The following is a 19,350-nucleotide window of genomic DNA, read 5'->3' as shown; positions in this document are numbered from 1 at the left end:
ACATAAGTTACATATTTATGCACTAAATGGCACCCCCTTGATCACACCACAACATTACAAGTTATAAACATGTATATATTTAACTACATTTTTAAATGAAATTCAATATTTTTTATCATCCCCAAACCCCAATTAGCTTGCGTCATTACTGAACATGATAAATGGGTCTGTAGCAAATACTGGTACAAATGTCTTGTTTTTCTTTTGCCACTAGTTGATACAATGTTAAAACTTAGTAACGCCCATTTTAATGTTTTCATCTGAAGTAGTTTCATAAAAAAAATTTAAAATTCAAGACAAAATACATGTGAAAGTTTTTGACATTCTTATGTTTGTTACAATATTATATAGCACATTTACAGTGATACAACTTCCTTAATAGAATATGTGAGAGTACAAATTCCCATAATCATCATAAAATTTTATCAATAGTGTTAAAAAAGCCCTTGTTATAAAAAAAATAAAAATATACAAAAAAAAAAAATACTAAACATTTCCCTTTATTTAACTCCCAAATTACATTCAAAATGAGAACTCTTAATCACTTTTTTTTATGCACTGGTTTTTCCCCCCCCCAAACCCCCCACCCCCCTCCCAGGGGAATAGAAAGGGATCTTTTTTGTATTTTTAAAATTGTTAAAACCCTCCCCCTTAGATATAGGGCCCTTACGCGAAAAATTAATCCCCCTCTTCCTGCAAAAAAAATGCAGTTGCGGACAGAGGGAAAGAAAAATAAAAAACGTTTTAATATGCCCCCCATCCCTCCTAATCCATAACACTAACATTAGAGGAGAGGGACAGCTGTGGTTACAATTCACAGACTCATTAACAATAAAATCCAAGATAAAATGTTTGATTTCACTACTGCCTACTAAAACTGTTCACAACATACATTTGTGTAATGATTATATCATACAAGAATAAAATTTTTTTATTAAAGCTACTCTCCCTCACACAGTGATCAAGCTTTTTTGAAACCATAATGTGTCATCAATAGTTAAAATTGCACAATAGGTTCATATAATTAAATGGAACAAAATGACTTATGTATCCAACAGCGCCTCTCAAGAACAAAGCAAGTTTACGAACATATAAAACATGTTCTTAATGGAAAATATAGAGGATATTGAAGGAGTGTAGGTTTAATACTAAATTTATTGAACAAGTTGAATAAAATCATATGCGAGACTCTGGCGAGCATAATATTGTTTTATTCAACGAGTTCTTTAAAGTTAGTATTGAATCTACATGAATATAATATTATATTTATCACATATCTAAAATAAAAATGGTAAACTGTTAAAAAGAGTCATTTTTCATTGACGTGCTTTTAGTGCAATGCTAACATTAGCACACTTTAATGTTATGTATGTATATAACGCAAATTTCATCTTGTCAAAGTGTTATAACACTAGTGTAATATCATAGATTTAAAAGACTGTATTTCCCCTCCTCCCACGGGGATTATAAAAATGGGTTTTCATCTATTCTAAAACTGTATGGGTGATTTAAAAGTGTTTGGTGACGAAAAAAGGGGGCAATAAGACAATACCATTAAATTAGTCATTTTGTAAAAATCTTGTAAAAGTGTCACAGATATAGTCAACATTTAATATATTACATAAATAATGCAAACTCTACATTACTTTCAACTGATTCTTTAAAAAAACAATTTCCTTATTATTTTTCTAACCTAAGAAAATTCCATATGATACAAACCCTCACTTGTATTGCTCCCTCGACTTTTCTGAGTGCTTCAAATTAACTCAAGAGCTTTTTGAATTCCATTAATTATAGTTTACCAAAGGGGATATAGCAAATCAAATACAGAGTTACAGGTCTTGGTCAGTGACCTACAAATGTAGTGTAACAGACATGTGTTAAGCTTAAGCCATTATCTTCAATAGTCATGGAAAATGTTAAAAACATAAAAAATATATTGCAATTTTTTTATGTTCAAAAACGGGGATAATACCTCAACAAGAGGGCCATGATGGCCCTGAAGTCGCTCACCTGTATATAGGTCCCCAGGGCAGGGTCAGTTTAAACCCCAGGGCTTTTATTTGAACAAACTTGGTAGACACCCATTAGAAGATGTTTCATGCTAAACATCTAAGGTCTAGCTCGTTGGGTTTTTTAAAAGAAGACTTTAAAAAACAATGACACACCTGGGGCAGGGCAAGTTTTGACCCCAGGGCTTTTATTTGAACAATCTTTGTAGACACTTACTATAAATTGTCTCATGCTTAATATCTAAACTCTAGCTAATCAGGTTTTTTTCAAAGAAGATTTTTAAGTTTTTGCTATTCACATATAAGGAAACCAATGTCCCCCGGGCCGGCCAATTTTGACCCAAGGGCTTTTATTTGAACAAACTTTGTAGACACTCACTAGAAGATGCTTCGTGCTTAATATCTAAACTCTAGCTATTTGAGTTTTTTCAAAGAAGATTTTTTAAGTTTTTGTTATACACATATAAGGAAAATGAATGACCCCTGGGGCGGGGCCAATTTTGACCCCAGGGCTTTTATTTGAACAAACTTGGTAGACACTCACTAGAAGATGTTTCATGCTTAGTATCTATACTCTAGCTATTTGTTTTTTTTCAAAAAAGATATTTTAAGTTTTTGCTTTACACATATAAGGAAAATCAATGACCCCCTGGGGCGGGGCCAATTTTGACCCCAGGGCTCTTATTTGAACAAACTTAGTAGACATCCATTAGAACATGTTTCATGCTAAATAACTTAGCTCTAGCTCTTTGAGTTCTTTAAAAGAAGATTTTTTAAGTTTTTACTATATGCATATAGGGAAAATCAATGACCCCCTGGGCCGGGCCAATTTTGACCCCAGGGCTTTTATTTGAACAAACTTGGTAGACACCCATTAGAACATGTTTCATGCTAAATACCTTAGTTCTAGCTCTTTGGGTTCTTTAAAAGAAGATTTTGTAAGTTTTTACTATATGCATATAGGGAAAATCAATGACCCCCAGGGGCGGGGCCAATTTTAACCCCAGGGCTTTTATTTGAACAAACTTGGTAAACACTCACTAGAAGATGTTTCATGCCAAATATCTCTAGCTCTAGCTCTTCTGCTTTTTTAAAAGAAGATATTTAAAGTTTTTTCTTTTGGTTGCCATGGCAACCAGAGTTCTGCATGGAATTAAATTCTTTGAACAATTTTCATAGGTGACCACCAAAGGAACATTCCTGTGAAGTTTGGATGAAATTGGCGGTTTAAATGAGTGGTTTATGAGGAGATGTCATTTAAAGTAAAAGTTTACGGACGCCGGACGGCCGGACGAAAAGCGATCACAAAAGCTCACCCTGTCACTTTGTGACAGGGAAGCTAAAAAGGGGAATAATTTAATTAACATCAAAGCTAGAGTTACCAGCCTTTGTCACCAACCTACAATTGTAATCAGAGTATGGAAACAGTACTTTCTTGTGAAATGTAACCAATATTGTTCAGAACTTTGATCAAATTCAATGATAGAATGATGAACGTTGGACTGTGACCTACCATAATAATGAGTTTCAAGTGAGTGCCGTTAGTGGTAAATGGGATACGAAATTGCATATAAAATCCAAACATAGTGTTAAGTAAATGCTGATGTGAAGCCGAGTAGGATTCTTTCTCTATTCTTTGAATAGATTAGATAAAACTAAAAGTAACATTTCCTATCCCATCACTTCTTCCGCTTTTTGATAGGTTTAATTTTCCGTATTTTATCGACAATTTTCCGTATTGTATTGAATCTTCCTGTCGAATCTGGAAGATTTTCAAATGGAATATGGTCTTCGATTCCTTGAGCAAACTTTGAATCCATGGGCAACTCATTGATACTTCCAGCCCTCTTTAATATTGGTGTACCATAGTCTTTGGAGACTGACACTGATCCTTTAAACTGAGGTTTATAGTCTATAGAAACAGGAGCGTTAACTGGTGTTCCCGGATTTGAACTACATGGACTTCCGGTACCCAGCTCACCAAATGTTTGTATTGAAGTGGTGGAACCAGTTCTTACAAGATGTGGTTTCACAAAATCAAAATCTTCCACACTTTCGATTGAATCGTTTGCAATCTCAATCGGATTTTTAGATGTATCCCCTTCTTCACAGGAGTCAAGATCTATAGGATTGTACGATTTTTCTCCCGCGAGACTCGACTGTGAGGACTCGTCCTCGCAGCTGTCTAAAACGACCAACTCTCCGTCCTCGTTATCATTCATTAGAGTCTTTTGCAACAGTTTATATTTTTCCTCCAATTCTTCCAATGATGGCGATTCAGAACGCGCCAGACTAGATTCTCTGGAATAGTTTAATGAAGATTGTCTTGAAGTTTCGTCAGGTGTTGGAGGGGGAGTTGTGAGAGGCATGGGCGGTCTACCGGGCGGAGTCTCAGGTGGCAAGGGTGGGTTATATTCAATGTTTCCTTCCTTTGACGCACCATCTTCTGTAGAACAAAAGAAAATTTCATCCTTGAAAGATATTCAATTCACTTAAATATATTAAAATTTAAATATATCTTTAATATTAATCTGAAGGCAATGAATATGTATGTCATTCATAATGATATTTTGTTGTCATTTGTGAATGGTTAATTCAAAGCAATGAGTATGTTGGGATTTTCCAGTCACATCAACACAGAAAAGGTCACATGGCAACTTTTCAGCTTTACTGATAGATAAGGACCTCAGATGCATTTCTTGTTGAAAGGGGCACATGATAAGAACATTAGATCTGCTCTAAGCTACCTGCATAAAAGAATTTATAGTCCATGACTCAAAGAACAGAAGGATAACTGATCCAAAATCAGTGACCTTGACCTCTTAGTTACAAAGACTGACAAGTATATTGACAAACAAAAGATATAGAGTCATAGAATCTGAAAAGAGTGTCTCATCAATTAAACAATAAGAAGTGTCTGACAGCACTGTCTGGATTTGAGGCTGTTTCAATAAGCTTGTAACTTCCAACACAATCAAACTAAAATAAATTTGTATAAACTAAACTGACAGCAAAACTTTCTCCTAATATGCAACATATTATTCCTATTAAATGTTTTACCATCTAGATCCATTTCTTCTGCACTGAGTTTCAGTCTTTTAGCCTGAACTTCCTCCTTTTCTTCTAATTCCCTCTTCGTGGCCTCCTGAATTTAAAGATGAATATATTACATGATTTAGAACATATATAAATGTATACTATGCTTAGATATACTATAGTCAAATTTGATATTAGAAAGTATTGATCATTGGAATTAGAGCATGTTTTATACTTAATATCTAAGCTCTAGCTCTTTGGATTTTTTTAAAGAACATTATTTTTTAAGTTTTTACCATGTACATATAAGAGAATCAATCAACCCCCATGACGAGACAACTTTTGACCCCAGGGCTTTTATTTAAACAATCTTGGTAGCCACTCATTAGAAGATGTTTCATGCTAAATATATAAGCTCCAGCTCTTTGGGATTTTTAAAAGAAGATATTAAAAGGTTTTAATTTTGGTTGCCATAACATACAGAATGACAACCAGAGTTCTATATGGAGTTTAATTTTATGAACAATTTTTAAAGGTGATCACCAAAGGAACATTCCTGTGAAGTTTGTATGAAATTGGCTTAGCGGTTTATGTGGCGATGTTGTTTAAAGTAAAAATTTACAACCGGACGTCGGACGAAAAGCGATCACAAAAGCTCACCCTGTCACTTTGTGACAGGTAAGGTAAAAAGAGGGTTATCATATAACTTGATTAAAGTATCCAGCACATACAGTCAATTAAGACACATACAAATGTCATATCTCAACCTCAGACTAACGATATGAAATTGGTAATAACTAAAAACCAAGATCATGAAATGTCTCAAGTCTGCATGTAGTTATTAGTAAAAATAGTAACATTTTGTGACAGGGCGAGCAAAAAACATGTAGCCTGCTTGTATAATTTAGCAACTACTCCTGCAGAACAAGTGCCTCTAAAAACAGTTTTCAATCGCTGAAAACGGCACACAATAAGGTAGATGCCTAATGGTAAAATAACTTTTAAGTTAACAATGTTTGCGTAGAATTTTAACCGCTTAGATTGATCTTCGCCTTTAGGGGGGATAGGAGTGGGGTATGGGAGAGTGGTTGTTGTAGTGATAAATCATGAAATCTTCACATATGCGATATGGATGATCAGACACATGTACTAAATATTTGAAAAAGGTTTCCTTCATGTAATAAAAAAGATAGAGTAAAATGTATTTGTACAACAATTTTAATGCGGATGTCGAAGCTGGAATGAGGACAATTGTTGTCCATTGACATTATATACTATATATTATATAGTCACATTGAAAATTGTTAATTAAACCCATACAAACCTGCATTTCAGTGTGTGCAATCAATGTGGCTTTCAGTTGATGTGGCTGTAACGGTGGAAGACCATAAATCTCTGCTTCCTGAAATATAAATCAGTATACTTTCACAAATATAAATTGCTTATTAAATCTCACGCCATAAAAAGGGTTAACTGAATAAAAAAATTCACTTTAAATGAATTTTGAAAAAGTAATATAGCATTGTATATAAGTTACCATTTCATGTATATGAATACCAATAAATGTTTTAGATGACAAAATTCCAGTAACAATATAAATGGAGCTCACACTGAGGTCCAAAAACATAAAAACATTCAATTTCAAAATCTCACATGTATCAACTGGGGCATTTAAAAAGGAAAAATATGAAGGGATAGTAACAAAATATAATCAGAATATTAATCAATATTAAATCAATATTTAATGAGATTCCTAGTCCGATTTCAGTTAAAAGCGTTTTTCATTTAAGGTCATTTGCACAATGGAAATGATTATTATGAAACAAGAGCGATCAGTAATCACATGTGTCGCCTCATGATGGCCAATTTCATGTTGGGACAAATTTTGTGACAGACGGACAGACAGACGGACAGTGCACAACTACACTTGGTACTGATCATTCCTGTAAAGTTTGGATAAAATTGCACCAGTAGTTTATGAGGAGTAGTCCTGACAAGCTTTTGTGTATCTGGCAACACACAGAAAAAAACACCTTTTTATCAAAGGGCCATAACTCAGCCAAAAATCATTCAACCGGAAAACCCGTGCAATAAGCGCAAGGACTTGAGCTACAGATCAATCCTGTAAAGTTTCATTGAAATTGCATTAGTGGTATAAGAGAAGTAGTCCGGACAAACTTTAAAAATAAAAATTATTAAAGGGCCATAACTCAAACAAAAATCATTGAACCGGAAAATGCTGACAATATGCACAACTAGACTTGGTACTGATCATTCCTGTAAAGTTTGGATGAAATTGCACCTGTAGTTTATGAGGAGTAGTCCAGACAAGCTTTTGTGTATCTGGCAACCCACAGAAAAAGAAACCTTTTTATCAAAGGGCCATAACTCGGCCAAAAATCATTCAACCGGAAAACCCTTGCAATATGCGCAAGGACTTGAGCTACAGATCAATCCTGTAAAGTTTCATTGAAATTGCATTAGTGGTATAAGAGAAGTAGTCCGGACAAACTTTAAAATTAAAAATTATTAAAGGGCCATAACTCTGACAAAAATCATTGAACCGGAAAATGCTGACAATATGCACAACTACACTTGGTACTGATCATTCCTGTAAAGTTTAGATGAAATTGCACCAGTAGTTTATGAGGAGTAGTCCGGACAAGTTTTGTGACGGACGGACGGACAGACAGACAGACAGACGGACAGACAGACAGACGGACAGACAGACGACGGAGAAGTGATCCCTATATGTCGCCACTACTCCGTAGAGGCGACACAAAAATGGAGCCAGAGATTGATTCTTAAATAATGCACACATATAATTGGTCCAGACCTACATTAAATGGTATAAGATAACTCAATAAAGTATTTCCAGTCCTGTCATGTCAAAAAACCTTAAGGGTGTAACGATACCTTCAACTCATGAACCATTAGATAGAACCTAAATATGCTACTATTGGTTGGTAAATAGAAAAAAGCTTGACATACTAAACTAACAAACTGGTATTAGTTACCACTCAAACTTTGCAGGGAACAATGCCTTACAATAATAATGATAAACCACAGAAGAGTTTCATACTTTAAATGGCAAAAAAAAACTGAAATATTTCTGTGTGGCTCTTACTTCAACAACATCAGCAGGTGCTTCCACCGTGAAGCCAGGGTATTCTATAATTTTGCGCACATCAAGCTGCGGTTCTCTCCCAGTCTCTCCATCCTCTGCATTCTCGTCCATGTCTGAAATATTCAAGTCAAAAACAGATGTTTTATATACCCAATGAAAGTTAAATATTTCATGATTGGTGAGCCCTCTGGTTAGCTCAATAGACAAAGCGTAGGACACAGGTTACTTTCTTTGTGATTGATCATGAAATCCTTTCTACATTCATTCCCACTGTACCTCTGCTCTTGTATGTACAGAAGTTTCAGTTCCTTGCGAAAGTGAAGGCAACTAGTACTGGTAAAATGCTTGACAGCCTGCCCAGGAACAATATGGTGTTTGAACTGTGCTCTGGTAAATTCAATGCGGCTTACTGCCATGATCCTGAGTGAAAACTACCAACACCACCACCACAATTTCCTGATTGTTAACCCTTAACTTGCTGTAACCAGATATTATCAGCCTTTGCCACCAGTATAGAGTGAGGCCAGCCTGCACATGCATGCAGTCTGACTGGGCTCTATACTGTTGGCTGACCAACTTTAAATCATCATCTTCATATTACCAAAATTGATAATAGACAGTTCAAAAAATGAAAAGGAATTCAGCTGGTGGATGACTAATATAAAATTCTGTACTTAATAGAATATTTGTTTGTACTGTGATTACACAAAAGTTCCTATATTGAAAGAAAAATGTTTCAGATATATCAAGAGGCGTATACTAGAATAACCTAGAAATAACCATTAAATATACGGGACATTTTTTACATGTATTCTCTTTTCATATGTGCATGTGTATAAGAAACACATCTTTTGCTAAAATATTCTACAGGTACGGCCTTAATAGTTTGAAAACATAGTGATTCAAGAGTTTCTGAAGTTTTTATAGAAAAGTTTGCTACTTAAAAATTTACACCTGTTAAATTAATACATTTGTACATATAAAGTAAATATATAACCATTTCCATCCTTGTCAAACATTGACAGTCCCGGTGCTGACTTTGCCTCCTCCATCCACCCCGGAGGATATCCCAGGGCTCGCATTTTGTAGATGAAAATAGGTAACTGGTCATCTTCTATTCCAAGAGCTTCGCGCAAATCACCACTGTAACACAACAGAAGAGCATAACATTGACATGGGCATGGACATCAATAATCAATAATTCTGAAAACTCCTTTGGTCAACATTCTTGTACACTATAAAAAAGCAAATTTTCAAACTTTACTAGCAGATGATTGTCCCAATTTTCCCTTCTTGCATTATTTTATGCATGAAGAAATTTGGTGGTATATCAAAAATACTGAGCAATGCAAGCAAAAAGAGCTGTCATCAATTTAGAAATATATATAAATAAATTATAAAATCTTTTTTAGATGGACCGACATAACAAGTCATATATATTCTGACCTTTCAGGTAATCTGATGGAGGAAGACCCTCTGTGCATTATTTCAGGTATAAATGGACGACTGAGAAGAACTACCAACCTAGCTGGATAGATAACACGCATGAAATAATTCAACAATTCGAACCTTTAAAGGTAATTTAAAAAAATAAACATAAAAGAATTCCACTCTTTTCAGACTTACCTAATTACACCAGGTTTAAACTTGCTGTATTTAGGATCCTCACTTGAGGTCTCTTTATGATATCTGGCCGACCTGAAAAATATATATTGAAAGTTTTAAAGTAGAATGGAAATGGTCCATGGAAATAGATACCTTAATGTATTTATTGGAGAACTACCATTAAGTGACCATTATTTCAGACAAGACTATGGTGGTTATTTTGTTTGTCTGACTTTTAAATGCAGATTTTAACACTTTTTTTTTATATTTCAACAGTCTATTGACCTTATAAGCTCTCCTTAACCAATTTCTCAGCAACTGACCCTCTACTTATTCTACATGATTTCTGAATCAGCTATGCGAGAAAAATGACCATTAAACTCTATGTCAGCAAATAACTGTCACAGAAATTTTATCTCGTCTGAGGAATGGATCCTTTGACCAGTAACCCCTGTATTCAAAATACAAAGATCACCCTATGAGCTAAATGGGTGGACACAAGACTAGGTACTATGGTATGCTGAGTCCCATTAAGCCAACTAAGAGGCTCTATTTTCTGCTATCATATATTAATGCATAAATCAAATAAATAAATTTTCTCATTCAAAAAAGTGAAATTTTCATTGATGTAACAAAACTGTGTAAAAAAATTCACCATATTAAACTGGCTGAAATAATAAAATAAATAATTGTCTCCTGGTTAAACTGTTGTTCTTGTCAACTGTTTTTCATATTTTATACATTTATCATTTATTACTCAAAAGCAGGTGGGAAGATTTAATCACAATTGTCATAATGTGTACAAACTGCAAGTTGTAAATTAATAACTGACAATTTTCATGTGTTTATATAGTTGTTGAGAATAAAATTGGTTCCGCTTAAAATGTATTACCTTTGTATTACCTTAAAAACTAATACATAAATGAGGACGAGAACCAGTGTTTTATAAATAAGCATCTCATCTCGTAACAATCAGACTGAAACAATTTCTTGAAAAAAATAAATGAAATTATTTTCAAAGACAAGATCACAATCATTACTATTACAACACTAAAAAGTTTCATAATTTTTACTTTGGACCGTCGTTCTTCTGCTGTTTATTTGCCATCATAATCTGTCTGTTCTCATTAATCTTAGCCTGATTTCTCGGCATTTTACATTCAGCTATCATATGATCCCCATCACAGTTCCAGCATTTTGGCTTCATTCTGAACACAAAAAATAATAATGTTATAAACAAAAAATACCAATTTGGGTAAATAAAATATTTATTTTCTTGACTTAGTAGTGTACTAAAATACTAGTTTGATTTTGAGAAGTAAAATGAGCCGCGTCACGACAAAACCAACATAATGTGTTTGCGACCAGCATGGATCCAGACCAGCCTGCGCTGGTCCCAAACCCATTATGTTAATTTTGTCATGACACGGCTCAAATAAAGAAAACATTGTTTGCTATTTAATTCTTGGTCATATAAGCATTATACAACCATTCATACTTTGCCATAAAACCTATTAAAATGTCTAACTACATGTACAATCAAAAACGAAATGCAATGGTTACACAGCAAACAAGCATATAACATAGAAAAGGCCTATTTATCACAAATATTTCTTACAGATTTTAAAACGATCGATGTATTTTTACAAATATTTACCTTTCTTTTTCCATTTTTCTAGCAATTGCCCTCTTCTCAACTTCATCTATTGGTAGCACATCTGTTAAAACTTGTTCATAACTAAATGCATTAAGGAAAGGTTTTACAATTTATCTGAACAGCTAACTATAGGAATGTAACAAGCCTTCTATAGTTTCAATGGATGTTTAAGATTTGATTATTTATTATTTCATCTTCAAATTCAGGGAAAATACAACCTGTAAAATAACTTAATTAGAAGGAATGCTTAGTGGTCAAGGACATAAGCTTTAATGTTACTTGCACATCACTTAAGTTTTTTTTTTATAAATTTCAGCTAATGGCTGCAGAGAAATTGTCTATAAAGGAGTAACAAATAAATGAACTTATCATAAAGGGCAATAACTCTTGGAAAAATCAATGAATGAACTTATCATAGAGGGCAAAAAGTCTTGGAGGATCCAATGAACTGGGACATCCATCTCTTATGCACAATTTTTTTTAGTACTTAAGCTTTTTAATTAAGTTATGATAAATACCAGTGGATACTTAAAATAATACTGCATGTTTGTATCGTCACTTTTCATTGGATAATTGTGACATTTATATAATCTATATTCACTGCTGCTGTCAATTTTGGAGTGATTATTTGTATCTTTTAAAATTAAGTAATCCTGCTAGATCATTTATTTGTATATGTTATACGGCTATGTATAAATAGTTGTTTTTGATAAAACCCTCGTCACTAACAACCATTTATACTATTAGTTAAAAAGATTCTGACAGATTATAAGGCCCTATTTAAACAATTGTTTGGAAGCATCTTTTTTAAGAGAAAAAAAGTGAGATTTCTTCATAAATTGACAGCAGCAGTGTATATAAATCTATTTAAACATCATGATTATCTAATGAAAAGCAATGTTACAAACATGCAGTATTATATAAATGAGCCATACAACTTGTCAGACATATTTATAACTAATATCATACTAAAACTTAGCAAAAAGCAGCAGTCAGACTGATGAAGCAGAAAATGTTATAATTCCCCTTTTGATCATATTACATAAATTTAATAAATTGAATTTTCTTAAAACAGGACTGTGTACCTAGCAGCCCCACTATTTGTTATGTAATGGATACACTGGTATATCCCAGCATTCTGTAAGTGACGGATTGTACTCCACTAACGGCCATCCTAGCGTGTCCAATACAAAATATCTGTAAAACTGTGAGCAGCCTATGATCTGTAATATAACAACATCTAAATTCTCCCATGTAAATTGTAAACACTAGCAATGTGTCCATAGGACAAGGACGGCCCCTACATTCCACTGTTTTGTCAGTCTACACGTTGACAGTCTCAGAACAAGAAGAACGATGGCAAATCTATATGCTCAGCTCCATAAACAAGCGGAGTGTAATATAAAAATGCATATTTGTCATAACCACTGGCACATGATATGCTCTGACTATAAACATGACAAATCCATTTAATACTGATAAGGATCTGCAGGTAATATAGCCTCAACATAGGAGTAAATTATTTTGTCCTTCATCTGGATAGAAAAAATGTCTTTAAATATACAGGTATAGAAAAACCAAGATTGACAACTTACAGCATGCGCCTTATACATTCTGTCAGTTCTTTTCTCTACAGGAATTTTATCATTCAATTCAGCACAACTGGCCACAGAGCTCTGGAAAAAAAAAGATTACAATTATTTTATCAATAAACATTACCAATGTACCATTCAACAAACCACAAATATACATTCCATTTCCCAAAGTCAATCAGTATTTATGTCATTTACAACATGATGAGAACATGTGTGTACATTAATAGAAGAAAAAGAATCATAAAAGTTATTCATAATATTCTGACACTAATATTCTTCTACAAACATAAAGTTACTTTTCAATTTGACAAAAGATATTAAGAAGAAACACTAGTTTTAAAGAATAGACAATAAAGATCTTTTCATGTTGAGAATAGCTTTCCAAAAATGACAATAGTTGTAAAGAAACCATTATAGTTACAAAAAATAGACATTAGTTACAAAGAACAGACAAAATTTAATAAATAATACAATAGTTACAAAGAAACAAACAGAAGACACTAGTTATACAGACTTAATATACAATACATGTAGTTATAAAAAACAGAGAAAAGACATAAGGTATAATAAATAGACAAAAAAATAAGTTTTTGATTTTGACAAGTGATGTTTCTAACAATGAATGATTCTGACAATGAATGATTCTGACAATGAATGATTCTGACAAGGCATGTTTCTGACAATGAATGATTCTGACAAGGGATGTTTCTGATAAGGAATGTTTCTGACAAAGAATGATTCTGTCAAGGATGTCCTATGATTCTGACAAGAAATGTTTCTGACAAGGACTGTTTCTGACAATGAATGATTCTGACAATGAATGTTTCTGACAAGGAATGATTCAGACAAGGAAAGTTCCTGACAAGGTATGGCAATTAAATAAGAAGACAGACTTTTTCAGCATCATCTTACCTTGAGATCTAATTTTTGCAGTGTTTCATAGTCACCACAAGCATCTTGTTCAATCAGCTGTTTAACAAAGTCTTCTATCTGAGTCTTGTACTTTCTACAAATAAAATCAAAATAACATTTAACTATTGTTTATCTATTTTTGGCTGTAATGAAATACCTGAAACTAATTGTTTTCATCTATTCACACATTAAAATGTTTGATATTCTGAGTTTATTTCCTTTTCTTTTTTTGTATTGAGTTTTACATTGACACTGTAAATATCACATGGCCAGTTTCAGTTCACATGGGGAGAGGAGGTCCTGTGGTGGTAAAGGATTCTGCACCTTCCTCCTGGAACTGTGGGCTTGAGTCCTACTTGGGTCAAGCATATCTTAAATTCTTTAACAAAAATAACAGTTTAACATAACAAATGAATATAACAACATAATGGCAAATTTAGGGTTGAAGAATCATTATACTAAAAAGGAGGAAAAATGACATAATTATAGGCTAACTTTGTCAAGATTGTGAATTTTCACCAGAATTGTGAACAGGTCCGTCGGACTCAGTCTGCAAAATTGTGAAATACAGTTTGTGATTGTGAATGGCTCCGTTATTCAGTACAACTTACATAAGGAAAAAAATTGCTGACCAAAAAGATTGTTTACACTACCTCTACAGGTAAATAAGAATAAAATCAAAAATAGTCAATATTCTTAATCTCTTTTAGTTATAATATGCAAGTTATACCTTGAAAATCTGTTGTTTTGGAACAATATTTGCACTGAAGCTGACTCTTCATCATGTATATACCTGAAATTACAATTATAATCATTTACATTTCTAAGTAACAACCATTTCATTAAATTCCTAGATCAGGCAAAGGACAACTTCAGTTGATAAAATGTAATATTAAAGGTCATACAAACACTTCAAATTCCTAATAATTTAATAACTTTATATACAGTACATGTTACTTCATCATCATGTATATGGATTTTACAGAAAACATTTACATTTATATATATAATGTGAATGAGAAAACTGTTTCTGTGCAAAAACTGGAGTAATATTTGACATAGCCCGGGTCTCCACGATACCGGTGTTTTTCAGATAAAATTTTACTGACGAATAAACAACTTCATTAACATTTAATCCTCTTAAAAATACATTACAGAGTTCTGTTACTATGAAATTCTCGCTCACAACAAATGTAAACAATGGTCGACCATTTTGTATGACGTAGTTAAACAGACTTCATGCTACCGGTGCACTAGTAAAAAAAGTTATTTATATGGAAAGCCATTGCAGTTTTAAAAGCAAGAATATCATTTTAGCATTCTTGTATTGACATCTAAAAAACAACAACTTAAAAACAAAATAAAAACGTGTGTTTCAATAGTTTACTTTATGTTCATCTTTTATTACCCCTAAGAGATCTCTGTTTGAGAATTTTTTACTCCCAATTACGGGTGAACCGGTATATTATACCATGTGGCTGGATTAAAAAAAAATCCCCCTTCACTTTATGTTAGTGTTGTTGTGATTTTCTGGTCCTTTTATATCATTGAAAGTATTTTATTTCTATATGATGAAGATTAAATATCAATATGGCACTTTACACAGGCTCCCTTAAAAGACTGAATGAAACTGACTGTTCAATTTTCACAAACTGTTTTATATGCACTAACGCCAAAAATGATGTCAAAAGGTCAAGTGACATGTAATGGAGGTATGAATGACGTCAACACCTGTCTTTTTTTTTTTTGGAAAAAAATGTGTTTTGTAGAGAGACCGATTTATGCAGTGGAGGAAAAGGATAGTAAATGAAAAATAAGGTAGGATATGTGAAATATTTTCTTCAGAATCTCATTAAAATGTTTAAAAACTTTGAAATAGCAAATATTACTAGAGCATGTCAATATAAACACTAGGTAGGTGGTGTTGACAATAATATCGCGAGATATGTGAATACACCGGTACCATGGAGGCACCGGTATCATGGGGTTCAAGTATATAGGCAGCCAGATTTTGAAATGTATCAAATTCAATAATATCTCAATTGCCTTGTTTTAGATAAGAAATCAAAGCTTTATGAGAAATGAGATACTAACCTTGTGGAGTCTATTATGTTGCAATATCTTTTAAATTTGTTTCCTGTCATCAAGTTAAGGATAGAATATGATCTGAAGTTGAACATCATGCTTTCATGAAAATTTAATATTGGGTAATAAAATCACCCAGATAATGTAATAATGGTCTGAAAGTTTCTTTCTTTTGCCTTAATTTTACCCTGGCATTATTTCAAGATCAAGCAAGCACCTAAGTAGAAATGCTCAACATGGCACCTAAATATAAACACCAACTTTTCATGAGCTAGCTGAATAGCTTCCCTAAAGTTTTCAGGAGCCAATCTCACTAATTGATTAAAAGAAATTTTCAACCACGGTAAACTATGTCTGGTAATTAACCTGATCTCCCCCTTTTTGTCACCAGAAAGATCAGAGTAATACGAAGTCGAAGGCTGGAACCACAAAGTGGTCCCCGGCTTTGTTTTGCCCAGCTATAGACTACATGTGTATATTTAAAAGAAAATCAAATAAAAAGCAAAGAATATATAGATTTCTATATCTATTAATGAAATTTTTTCAGTGTCAGTTCTAGTCGGGCGCTACCATTTTTAATGTAACTCAATGATAAAAGGCAGGGCCATCCTGAAAAAAATGTTTGTTTGCTGTAACGCGACCGACTCACAAAATTTGCCCCTACTCAAAATTTTGTTTCATGGTCTGGATAAAAAAATTTTTTTTTGAATCAGAAAATTATGCCTTGTGCTTTGTTTTCATTCTTTTAAAGGTTAATAGAAGAAATAAAATGTAGGTCTTATTAAATTAGAATTCAGTTATCAATTTATTAATTGTTACCAGATTATCAAAGCATATATTGTCCAGCATTTTGAAATTCCATGTTTATTTGGGAGTACAGTTCAATAAAAAAAAAAAATCGACCTACCTACCCACCTTGAAAATTCTGGGTCGGGTTACTGCAAACAAACATTTTTAAGGATGGCCCAGGGTATTGCCATTATGAACAATAGCACATTTTCGGATTAATAATAATCGTCAAGTATTACGAGTGAAAACAGAAGTGGTGCATAAAATACAGAACAACACCTTTCAAACAGAAAAATGAACTCTTCTTTTTCTTTTTTTAAAAAGACTTCCCCATTCATAGGCTTTGCCTAATTTAATATTATTCATCTCACACTGCAATAGCATCTAGAATGTCGCCTTCTGACTGTCATGGCAGGGCCCAGCCTTTACGGTTTACTAGTGGTGAGACAAAGATGGACACGACAATGGGTTTGAAAATCTAACAGTCAAGGGAATTTGAGTCAAGGGGGCGGGGGAAGGGGCTCCATTTCATTTAGTGCATTATTATGAAGAAAATCATCTTAGTCCAGAAAGCTTTCTTCTTTAAATGTCTTTTGTTTATTTTACCGCCTTAAAGGATACTTTCAAAATTTAGCTTGTATGTTGACAATTTTTCCTGCCGATCTTTGCTCACAACGCTTTCGCCATTTTGTTCATTTTCTGAATCACTGCTTCGCTCAGTCCCATTCTGTTGAAGAACCTGTGAATTTGAGCCATGATTGCTGTCTGGTTTCAAAAGGGCCGGGTTTGGTCCCGATTCTTGTTTCACTTTCAGTTTCTCACTCTCGGGCTCCAAATCTGAATCATCCTCGCTATCTTCAGAGGACGATGACTCGCTCATTTGAAACACAAACTTACTTTGATCTTGCAAGCCGTCTTCATTCTTTTCGTAAAGTATAAATGAACCTGTAGTCTCTCTTTCTTTATCGAATTCGGCAAAAAGCTCGGAATCTCCGAACATGTCGTCCGCCATTTTTACGGTGTTATGGTAAAATTTACAATTATTATAATTTCTATCATGGTTACGCACCCCTATAGATATTTGACATTTGATCAGATACTCTTTGTCAAATGAAATTATATATCTTTAAACTCAACATGTTGACTCCTTCTTAGGTGTTTTTAGTAGATTAAGGTGTATTCCCAGTCGAAAATGATATTATTTGTAGAATGTTAATTTTTTCCTTTTTCTTTTTTTTCATTTAGATCTACAGTATCTATTTTTTATTTATTTTTTTTTATCTTTTTTTATTTATTTATTTATTTTTTTTTTTTTTTTGGGGGGGGGGGGGGTAGTAAATTAGTAAGTGGTAACAGATACATATGGTAGTAAAGCCAGGGTCTTTCAAACAGAAAGACCCTGGTAAAGCTGATAAAATAGATCTATGTCACAGGTGGCAGTATCAGTGATTGGACACCCCACCCCTATCTGCCCCTGGACCCCTACTACAACCCTGAAAAAATAATTCAACACTCTAAGGCTTACTATAAGGTTCTAGAAAGTCTATAACTATAATTTTGATAGTGGAAAAATTTTTTTTATATAATTTCATCGGTGGTTTTGTATTTGGTACCTTATAGTAAGCCTTAGAGTGTTGAATTATTTTTTTTTCAGGGTTGTAGTAGGGGTCCAGGGGCAGGTAGGGGTTGGGTGTCCAAACACTGATACTGCCACCTGTGATCTATGTGTGCACTATCAATAATCATCGTGAAAAGGGTGTTTTATTAAGGAAGTAAAATCTGCATCTAAAAATAATGGTTGACCAGATTTTTGGGTAGCACAAAACGTGCTTGAATTTTAACCTTTCAACTTGTGATAAAATCGCGATTACCTGAGCGGTTTTTACAGATGATAATTGATGTATTCATTTCTGGAAAGTGTAAAGAATATATAGAATACAATTTTAGTTATGAAATTAATACCCTTGTTTACCAAGAAATTTAGCAATTTGTAAATAACTCTTCACCATTGCTTTGTAAATTACTGTACATGTTAATTACGTACATGCACTCTTTGTAAACTTAGATGCCTCAATTCTGACCTTTCTGTAGAGAAAGGTTCTAATTTGGTATTGAAAGAATGATTTGTTCACTTTGTAATAAACAAGATATTGGTGATGAGTTTCATTATAATTTTAAATGTAGTTATTTTACACACGAAAGACACAAGTTACCAGAAATTACTATTCTAGGTTTCCTAGTAAGCTCTACATTAATTTTTCAGACTTCAATGTGTATTGATAATAGAAATACTTTATCTAATCTAGCTATATTTGTTCTAACAATAATGCTGAAAGTTCACTTAGTCATCGTCCTTATTCAATTCCTTGAAATGTTTGTTTTATCATTTGTTATACTTATGTCCTCAACGGTTATGAGTTTTGTTAATAAATAAAAAAAGTAATTATAATACCGTCCACAATGAACATTTAAATGTAAAGCACAGTTGAGTTCAAACTTAAGTTCCCACACTTGTGCACATAGGTGTGTACT

General features: G+C 33.4%; 1 protein-coding gene across 1 annotated transcript; it reads right to left on the bottom strand.

The window, feature by feature from the left end:
* Positions 1–3,323: 3,323 nt before the first annotated feature.
* Positions 3,324–17,864, bottom strand: LOC132736328 (zinc finger CCHC domain-containing protein 8-like). The gene is made up of 14 exons (XM_060723439.1): positions 17,440–17,864; positions 16,039–16,081; positions 14,675–14,737; positions 13,945–14,038; positions 13,033–13,113; positions 12,557–12,660; positions 11,438–11,518; positions 10,854–10,988; positions 9,802–9,873; positions 9,173–9,318; positions 8,176–8,288; positions 6,373–6,450; positions 5,073–5,157; positions 3,324–4,458 (listed from the first exon to the last, which is right to left on the bottom strand). The coding sequence occupies exons 1-14, from the start codon at positions 17,828–17,830 to the stop codon at positions 3,692–3,694; spliced, it is 2,253 nt and encodes a 750-aa protein (XP_060579422.1). The 5' UTR covers positions 17,831–17,864; the 3' UTR covers positions 3,324–3,691.
* Positions 17,865–19,350: the final 1,486 nt, after the last annotated feature.

The sequence above is a fragment of the Ruditapes philippinarum genome, unplaced genomic scaffold, assembly GCF_026571515.1.
Source record: "Ruditapes philippinarum isolate M1 unplaced genomic scaffold, ASM2657151v2 ctg6658_1_1_1_1, whole genome shotgun sequence".
In the NCBI taxonomy this organism is placed as follows: Eukaryota; Metazoa; Mollusca; class Bivalvia; order Venerida; family Veneridae; genus Ruditapes; species Ruditapes philippinarum.
This window is presented reverse-complemented; position numbering and strand designations above follow the sequence as displayed.